This window comes from Lissotriton helveticus, chromosome 5_1 (assembly GCF_964261635.1).
Source record: "Lissotriton helveticus chromosome 5_1, aLisHel1.1, whole genome shotgun sequence".
Classification (NCBI taxonomy): domain Eukaryota; kingdom Metazoa; phylum Chordata; class Amphibia; order Caudata; family Salamandridae; genus Lissotriton; species Lissotriton helveticus.
In genome coordinates this window covers 1,689,565,472-1,689,575,287 of record NC_136065.1, presented here as the reverse complement: position 1 = coordinate 1,689,575,287, position 9,816 = coordinate 1,689,565,472, and the positions used below count along the sequence as shown (strand labels likewise).

The following is a 9,816-nucleotide window of genomic DNA, read 5'->3' as shown; positions in this document are numbered from 1 at the left end:
TGGTGGTTTCACGAGCAGTTTGCCGACTTGAATTCTCGCTCCGCTCGATGCGCATGCGCGCATCGATAGGTCGCGAGACCTAAAAACGAAGGTCCCGGCCCCGGAGGGGCGATGGGCAGGGCTGGTTAGAGGTGTGAAGGTGGAGGGAAACAGCAGCAGAAACGGCGGGAAAAGGACGAGGCATATAAGTCCAAATGGCAAGAAAAAGGAAAAAACACAAGCAGAAAGGTCACAAGGGCGAAAAAAGAAGAAGGCAAACCAGGCAGAGACGTCACTGGGCAGGAGGCAGTGAAGGCACAAAAGGAGAACCTGCTGCACAGTGAACGAAGAGTGAGCCGGGCCAGGGACTTGCTTGACATGTGACGCAGGATATTGTGCTGCTTGTCTTAACACTTATAAGGTCAAAAGGCGAGATCAATAGGCTTTGCCAATTTTATTTCTGTGGCACATGCTGGCAAATAAAATAAAAATTCACACCTGCTGGTCAAAGCCAGACGGATAGGTTTAGCCGATGATTGTCCACCATTGCCTACGTAACGTTTGATCTTGTGCTTGAGTGCCCTCCATATATTGCAGTATTATACCACTATGTTTACTTTGTACTCTTTTGTAACCTGCACACGTCACTTTTTCCTCCTGTAATGCACCGTTTGCTACCTCTTTTATTTTGTTGGTTCACGATTATCACTTTTGTAATGCACCGTTTTCTACCTCTTTTATTTTGTTGGTTCACGATTATCACTTTTGTAATGCACCGTTTGCTACCTCTTGTATTTTGTTGGCTCACGATTGTCATTTTTGCTTCATTTACGTTTGCTTTTGTATTTTGTTCACTTGTAATGTTCTCATGTACCAGTTCTGTTCCTATTGTGAAGCGCTCTGGCACCTTCGGGTAAAGTCCGCGCTACATACAAACGCACAAATCAATACATAAATAAATAAATAAACAAGTGAGTGAGTATCTGATAGGCGAGCATGTCTGTGCGAGGCTTGGAACGCAGGCTCCTTTGATGACATCATGGATCGAGGCGAGTGCATTAGCCTCACCCATCACGCGCTCCTGGTGATGCGATATCACGTGCTGGTACGTAGCCGATGACATCGGAGCAGGAAGTAGGAAGTACTGGAGGAGCTGAAGTTCCACTGAAGGGAGGTGGAGGAGTAGAACGAGAAGAAGGGAAGCAGAAATGAGCGCCCTGGGGAGGATATTCGGCAAAGGTAAGGAGATGTAGAGGGATGAGCGAGATTTAGGGGATAGCAGGCTCCCGTGATGTGTCTTTGTAGATGGCTCACGTAGAATAGCAGAGCGACTTCGGAGAAACCTGTGATTCGGGCAAGCTCTTCTGGCAGGATGGTAGAGTGGAGGGAAAGAAGAGGCGGGTTAGAAGACACAGGAGCAGAGGGGAGCCCAGCTTCGAGGAAGCCAAGGTGATATGTGGAGAATAAAGGGGTGCGGGATTGGGGATGAGCTGCTCTGCGATTTCGAGGGATCGGCCGAGTAAAAAAAAAAAGAATGAAATATGTAAAAATCTGCGAAGTGGGTCTCGGAGCAATTAACGAGACTGGATCCAGGGCCCATCGACTATTAACTTGATGGTCACATTGCCTACTGTGATAAGTGGATCTGCACTGCAGGGTCCAGCGTGTTTCTTGGGGGCGATTAACATACTGTGTGGAATACGGTGACGAGGGGTGTTGTTTCTGTTGGTCTCCACTTGCATGACTCACAGTCTGCTGTTACTATTCATCTTATTATGGACAGGAACTAAACCGCCTGTCTGTGTTCTTCTCAAGCCAATGTGGCGCTGCTTTTTTGTGTTTGTGAGATGGGAGGATGACTTGCTGGAGGCCCTGCAGCTCTACTCTGCCGCCTGATTAAAGGTTCAGCCCTGCCCCCCCCCTCCCGAAATTTTTTTTCAGCCCCCCCCCCCCGAAATTTGACTCTAGTTGCGCCTCTGCCCAGGCTGCTTTATTCAAGAAACAGAAATGACCTTGGTCAAATAGTTTTGGCTCCAGAAGCTTGGGAGTATTAATCTCCTTTGTATCCGTACTTTGCAATCAAATGCCAAAGGTTGAATCTTGTAAGCGGGCCCTTTCGTAACCCCTCTTATTATATTTTCATGCCAGAACCTCTGCCTTATTTTGTTTTCTTAAATATCGCTCTGAAGGAAGGTTTAAAGTTGCCTTTAGGCGATATATCTATGTATATGCGTCTCTCACAGTTTCCTGTCTAAAACGTACAGTAGTCCTGTCTTTATAGCACATACTTTTTCTGAGATGGTAATATCCTTTCTATCGCCATTCATTCGTGTTTTCTTCACTCCTACGTCTATGAAATAATTGAAAATCCCGTTGGTTTAAGAATGGAATTAACCCTGTAAAAAAATTATGGACACCATGTTGAAAGTACCCCTTATTTATTCCCAATTGCTTTTCTCTCTTGCTAATTGTAAAAGTTTACATAGTATTGGCACAACAGATCTTAAGGAAGTGTGGTTTTCCCTGAACAGTAAGGGGACTGAAGTCACGAAGGGGGACTGAAGTCACTAAGGTTCTGTTGTATTCTGCATTAGTTAAGTCAGCATTAATTAGGGCGGAACCAGAGTTACATAAGGAAGGTATTCATTGGTTAAAAAGATAGAAATGCAAGGATCAATTACACAGGAGAGACCATTCCTAATAAACCGTGCAGGTTTGGGACAAAGGCAGGTCAGAATGATTGGTGCCTGCTGGGAAGAAAAGGATGATATAGAAATCACAATAAGAAATAGGGATTAGGAGTTAGGCGAAGAAGCAATATTAGCTGGAAATAGATATAGAGCCTTGGCATTTCCTGATTATGATATAAACAGGAGCCTAAATGAAATTGATTAGGTATCTGGGTCGTCGCACAGCCTAACAGTGTTATCCTGGAATATATATGGGTTTAAAAGAATAGATAACCAGGCAAATTTTAAAAAGATCTTTGATAGCTGCGAACTTGTGTACTTGCAAGAGACCTGGCTGTGTGACGATACCCAAGTAAGTGTAGGGTTTGTTCAGCAGACAAAGGTAAGAAGACGTTTTGGTAGACCCTCAGGAGGGCAAGCGATGTTGGTTTCGACCAAAATTGCCAAGAAAGTGGTACTGTTGAATGTAAATGGGTTATAGGATGTAGAGTGCTATTGTTGAACCCAGACCCTCGGTTTGAAGGTATTATTATTATTGTAAATGTGTACATTCAGAAGGGGGAAGAGAGGTTGTACAAGGATGAAATGGAAAAATTAAATGAAGATCTGTCAACCATGACTGAGAACTATCCGAGAGATGTAGTGCTAGTGCGGGTGATTTTAATCATAAGTTAAACCCTGTGAGGATTAATCTATGGTGTCAGGATCTATTACACTTTTATAAAATTAAGAATGCAATATTTCCAAAGGGGGGTATGTCAGACATGACTCAACTTTAGGTCAAATGTTGGGGGCCTTGGGGTTGATCTGTGCAAATGGTAGATTTGATGAAGATAAACCAGCAAAGCGAACCTTTAAGTCAGGCCAGCAACTCTGCCCAATCGACTATTTTTATATACAAGCTTGGAATTTTGAGCTGATCAAAAAATTTGAGGTGCTATGTGAAGAAGGAAGCGATCACTTCCCGTTGAGGTTGGAAATGTTTGAGTTAAAGAAAAAACAAAGGGATACAATGTTGCCGGTCCATGTTGATTACCCCAGACGACTCACAACCCGGATCACGGAGGAATATTTTGAAAAACTAGTAGCTGTTCAACAGACGTTGCTGGTAGAAGATAACCCGAGCGTATATGACGGCTGCTGGTTTGAAAACTCAATTAGTTTACTAGTGGAATGTCTGAGGGTAAAAATTAAAGAAGGAAACTCCAGGTGTGGGAGGAAAAATACATTATATAAGCAAGGGAGGGGATGGTTTGACGAGGAATGTAGGAAAGCCAAAACCTTTATTAGGCAACAGGAAAGAAGATTAAGGATAAAATACAATGTAGAATTGTTGTATAATCTCCAGAAGCAAAGGAGACTTTATAAAATGTTGGTGAGGAATAAAAAACGATGCTATAGAGAGAGTTCCTGGGATAAATTGCTAAACGCAATAGAGTCTAAAGATCTGAAAGGGTTTTGGAAATTGGTACAAGAGAGCTCAAGTAAAGTAAGGGGAGCTTTGAAATGTGTGATTCCTGAAAATGAGTGGGCGATATACTTGGGGGAAATCTATGGAGACTGGAAAGAAACCGAATGTCTAAATTCAATAGTATGGTCTGGAGTTAGTAAAGAAATTGAGGATCATTTTTCTGTTGCTAATGTCAAAAAAATTATATCTAATTTAAATTTGACTCGTGCAGCTGGCCCAGATAATCTCCCTGCGGTGGTGATAAAAAAGAGGTCGGAGTGGTGGGCTTTTTTCTTTTCAAAAATGTTCCAGGGGATTCTTACCTCAGGCCAAATCCCAGAAAATTGGAGAGGCACAATTATAAGGCCTATCCATAAAAAAGTGACCTTAATTCTCCCAAAAATTATAGATTATAGATCTATTGGATATAGGCGAAATTGATATTGGAAAGACTAAAGGAGTGGTCAGAAATGAATCAAGTTGTACCTCCAGAACAGGGGGGTTTAAGGAGGGCCATTCGACGGTTAACCACTGTTTCACACTTTGGTTCATTGCAGGGAAGTCCATGGAGCAGAATGGTAGGTTGTTCTGTTGCTTCGTGGACTTCCGTGCGGCATTTGATTTAGTGGACCGGGGGAAGTTGTGGGATACGTTGATTGGTTACGATATTCCTAGAGACTTGCTGAGCCGAATACAACTTCTGCACACTGCAAATTGGGCACAGATTATTTTAGACACTGATGGGAGTATCTCTGCGAAAATTCAAATTGGAAATGGGTTGAGACAAGGGTGTGGATTGGCCCCTCAAATCTTTTCACTTTTTATAGCAGACTTACCCTCAATTTTAAGAAGAGCAAGGGGGGGGACAAGCCCTAAGATAAATGGGAAACATATAGCATGTTTTTTATATGCAGACGATTTGGTGATATTCGACCAAACAGAGATCGGGTTACAAAGAAAGTTGAATAACTTCTACGAGTACTGTAGTTATAAAAAGTTAGTAGTAAACATGGATAAAACAAAGATTTTATGTTTTGAGCGAAGGGAAATAAGGTATGGCTGTTTTTTAGGCTCTATGAAGCTGGAAAAAGTAGAGGAATATAGGTATCTGGGCATGTGGTTTCAGAAAAACCTGAAATGGACCACCCACCTTGACGCGTTAAAAATAAGGTCAGCAGCCTCGATAAACGGCCTAAAGAAATTTAATGGAAACTATGGAGAAAAATCTGAAAGGCGGTTAAAAAGCATATTTAGCTATGGTCCCTCCGGAATGTCTATCTGGGGCTGAGTTACTGTTTTTGGGCGGTAAAAATGGCTGGGACGCTGAGGAGGGAAAAGCTTTGAAAAATCCATTTTCACTCCCTCAATGTTCAATGGTGCAAGCTGTAAGGTTAGAAACATGTATAACTTCATGGAAGATAACAGTCTGTATGGCCTTAGTTAGATTCTGGCAGCACCTGGGCTCTGGGGAAGATCATAAAGTCTCGCAATGGTGCAGGAGGAAAGCCATGATGAGTGAACTATCATGGGCTAAAGGGGTAAGAAATTCCCTTTGGATAGTTGGCAAATTGCTGAGACTGGATGTAAGCCCCGTGACCCTCCAAATTGAGTTAGTGAGGAGGGCACTTAGGGATGTTGAAGTAACTCGAGCCGAGGATCAAGATTATCTGGCGGAGAAAAAGTCGGTACAGTTTATGACCCAATTCTGGCTAAAAGACGTACATTTTCCTTATATTGATAGACTACCAAATAGATGGCTGAGGAGAGAAGTCCTAAGATTAAGAATTGGATTGAATCCTTGCTATTGTAATACTAGAGTAATAAAAGATGCGATAGATAGCATTGTGAATTGTAAGTGTATATTGGGAACTACATGTGATATGATGCATATTTTATTGGACTGTTCAAAGTTTTTAGAACCACGGAAAGAGATCTTACGCCCCATTTTTTAAAAATACAGTATACATAACAGACTATCTGCAAGTGTCCTCCTAACAGAAACAATGAATTTATATATTGCTTGTGCTTTGGGGAGATTTATGCAAAAAGTTAAACAAAATTTGAATTGTGATTAGTCTAAGTCGTGTGTGTTCTATTTTAGTGAGATATAAGTCATATACTGTTTTAAAGTTTTTATGAATTTTTTTAAAATTGTTTTTATGATGTTTTATCTGTTTAAGGACAATGGTCCAAATAAACTTACATTTTGAACTGAACTAATTCCCAGTTTTAAATTGTGATTCTTAGTTCATGTTATTCCTTCCCCCTTCCTTATAGGAAAAAATGCAAAAGGCAAGGCACCGAGCCCGCAGGAGGCAATTCAGAAGCTCAGAGAGACAGAGGAAATAATGGTAAAGAAGCAAGAATTCCTGGAGGGGAAGATTCAGCAAGAACTGGCGACAGCAAAGAAACATGGCACCAAAAACAAGAGAGGTAAGGGGACGAGTCAAAATGCGAGCAGTTCAAGAATACGTTGGGCAAAATTGAATAGGCATGTCGCGGACTCCTTTCTAGTGTGATTTAACAATGAATAATACATTGAATAATGGAGTAAAGTTCATTATTAAACGACAATTTGTTAAACCGAAGATGCTCAATTTCTGCAGGTTTACTTTGTAGGTTTAACAACCTGCATGTAGGTTGCAGCATCTATTCTTGTCCAGTCGTTTTACGATATTAGCAAAAATCGTGGGTGTTTTATAGAAAATATAGGTTATTTGATTGGGTCAGCAAGAAATATATGCAGATGTGCAAGACGTGTAGAGTGTAGCTGCGGCGATTACATCTAGTGTTTTCATTAGTAGTGTAATTAAAAACATTTTGTAGATGGGATTTAAAAAAACATTTTGTACAAGCATGCCCATGTACGCGTACATCTCAGCATTACTTGAAGAAAAAGCTCATCCGTTTAATTTGGACGAGGCAGCCATATCTAACTTGTATCCCACAATGAATTATTGCAGTGTTCTCAGTCGAGAAAATGCTTTCTGCATAATAGCCAAAGCAGCAAATACTTGTTGTTTTATTGTTTATGGGTGTACTGCACACAAAGTTAAGAAGTAATTAAAGGGACCATCCGATTAACAATGTCACATCTCATCACCCGAGCTGACATGAAACAAAGCAACATTCTTCTAGAATGTCTGTTGTTGGTGAAGGTTAGCAGTGCAGGATTGGGTGAAAAAAACTGTATTTCACACCCATTCATAGTGGTAAGGCAATCGCAATTCCCTTAACATGTCATGAAGTGTATCTCTCCCTGATGTTTTTCTTTCTCACAAATATATTCTAAACCCACAAGTAGTTTCTTGCTCCTTCACAAAAGATTGTATGTCACGGTAAATTTTTATTTCTGAAATTTTTAATCCATCACTTTAGATAACACCTATAAAATCTAAAACCAAAAGATAAAAATAAAGTGTGCAAAATAGAAAATAGTAGCTTTTTATCACCAAGCAGCACCCTTTCTTCAGGGGCTGCTATTCTAAGTAAAGTGCTAGTGCAGTCGCTGTATTTTGAAAATACTAAATTTGACATCATTTTTAAAATCAACTAGACATAAAATTGTATACAAATACTATAACTTAATGTTTAAGATGTATACTAATACTGGTAGTAAAATGCATCCTTATTTAGCGTCCTATTAAAAAGAACAAGTTCTACTTAAAATAATTAGTGCACCTGGAGCTAGCACTTATTTTCTGTCAGTCTAAGCAATTTATTAGTTCCTTGGTTGGTCAAAAATTGGGGGGGCGGATCTATGCTTTGTGTCCCAGCATACTTGACAATCGTCCATCTCTTCCAGACTTAACATTTTTGACCTTTTCATCAGCCCTACTGAGATATTTTCTTAAAGTGACCACAGTTTAGGTAGATGTATCGCCCTTCAACAACACCCTTAAAGCTGTAATTTGTCAGTTACACAGTGGGCACATCCATGTGCCTCTGAAGTTTGTTATATGCGGGGCAAAAAAATAAGACGTGACATACTTTCTGTAGCTGACTGGTAGCACATTATACAAACATCAGTAGATTCAGGGCTCCTGCCAGTGTTCCACTTAGACGTGAAGGATCCCATTTTGTGCGTCCCATGTCCTATCTAGGGTGACCCGAATTTTAAAGCCAAAAACCGGGACATTTCACAAAAATAGGACTTCAATTTTACTTCAAGGGAGCGCACAGAATGTCAGCGCTCCTTAGCAGAAAATTACAGAGCAGGCAGTAAGAACATACATAAACTGCATGTTTTAAACCCAGAAAATTGCCTGTCAAACAAATTGTTTTCTGGAAACAACTGCTACCTATCCTTGCTTTGTAAAACATAAAAAAGCATCTATCGCCCTCTCTAAAAACCGGGACATGAGCCAAATTTCCTGAAATCTGCTGGGACAGCTGGTGAAAAATCGGGGCGCCTGGTCACCCTACCCATATCAGAATTTCAGATACGTTTTTACCAATTGATGTTGGGGGATATCTAAGAATGCTTCATATAAGGGACTATCTTTGAGCAAGAATTGATTTGTCAGCCGCCCGTGGGTAGAAGTTTGATGGAGACTGGCTTGGGAATACTCCCAATAGCAAGATTTTTAATGGTGGTGACAATCAACGATCTTGACTCGCAAACCACGATTGTATGTGTCTGAACCATGGAAAAGTGAGGCCTTTGTCAACAGACAGCAGTTCCTCTACTGCGTACCGATATGGCTTAAGCTCCTCCATAATCCAGACCTTTACCCAATATAAAAGTGGTCTTGGCTGGGGGATTTCTCCCACCCTTTCCAGCGCCACAGCAAGAAACATGGGGGTTAAGGGAGTGCCCTTAGGAAGGTGGAGAAGTGAGTGAATAAACTTGTTTTCGCTTAAAGTCGGTGTGTTCAGTCTCAAATGCATTTCATAGTGAAGGTAAAAATACAGTTTTCTCTCAAAATGTTCTTGAGTTCTTCTGTGTCGGTGTGGTACTTTGTTTACATTCTTGTTTGTAGCCCTGCAATCAGAATGCTGCAAGTAGAAAATGCAAAGAAATAGCAGGACTGCATAAATTACTCACACCTGACACACGGCAACTTGAAATCCTTTTGTGCAGTAGATAGACACCAGTTGCTGACCTCAGCCTGGCCTCTAATTTCCCTTGGTGTCTTCCTTTCTTACCACCTGCTACACGTAACTTGTCATCCCTCCTGTTCAGCACACCTGTGCCACCATTGTAAGTGGCTCTGTGGCACTATTTCATGTAACCATGTGTCATTGGCACATCGTACTGTGCTTCCTTCTGAAAGCCCACTGCCATGTGCTTTCTCCTTTCTAATATCTACCATACTTTGTGCATCCCTCAAATGTCCCCCGTCCTATGCCTTCTGTTGGACTTTGCTTATCACTACTTGTATATCTGTTGACCCTTTAAACAGTTGACCCAGCCCTGCATATAGAAACCTGTATCTCAGTTGTTCTATGCAGACAAATGCCTTTATTTGGTAAGTCATGTTGGATGCAGATGCTTCTATGGTGGTTGGTTTGTTCAGATGATTGCCTGTGTGTCATGTGATCCATGTGCTTTGATGCCTGCATGTTGCTTGACCGGGTGCGTGAATGTCTATACATGTTGATGAGTGTACATGTATGTGTGTCTGTTGTAATTTTCAGTGTGCAGGCACAATACAAGCTTAAAACAGATCGGCTTTGTAAATGCTTATCTTCCCG

The 9,816-nt window shown here is 41.2% G+C and overlaps 1 protein-coding gene across 3 annotated transcripts in view; it reads left to right on the top strand.

The window, feature by feature from the left end:
* Positions 1 to 1,067: 1,067 nt before the first annotated feature.
* Positions 1,068 to 9,816, top strand: part of CHMP4A (charged multivesicular body protein 4A) — a 51,909-nt gene continuing 43,160 nt past the window's right edge. For all 3 annotated transcript variants that reach the window (XM_078644932.1, XM_078644931.1, XM_078644930.1), the window contains exons 1-2: positions 1,068 to 1,218; positions 6,397 to 6,552. In XM_078644932.1, coding sequence (XP_078501058.1) covers positions 1,188 to 1,218; positions 6,397 to 6,552 — 187 coding nt within the window. In that variant the 5' untranslated portion in view covers positions 1,068 to 1,187. The remainder of the gene's footprint in view (positions 1,219 to 6,396; positions 6,553 to 9,816) is intronic.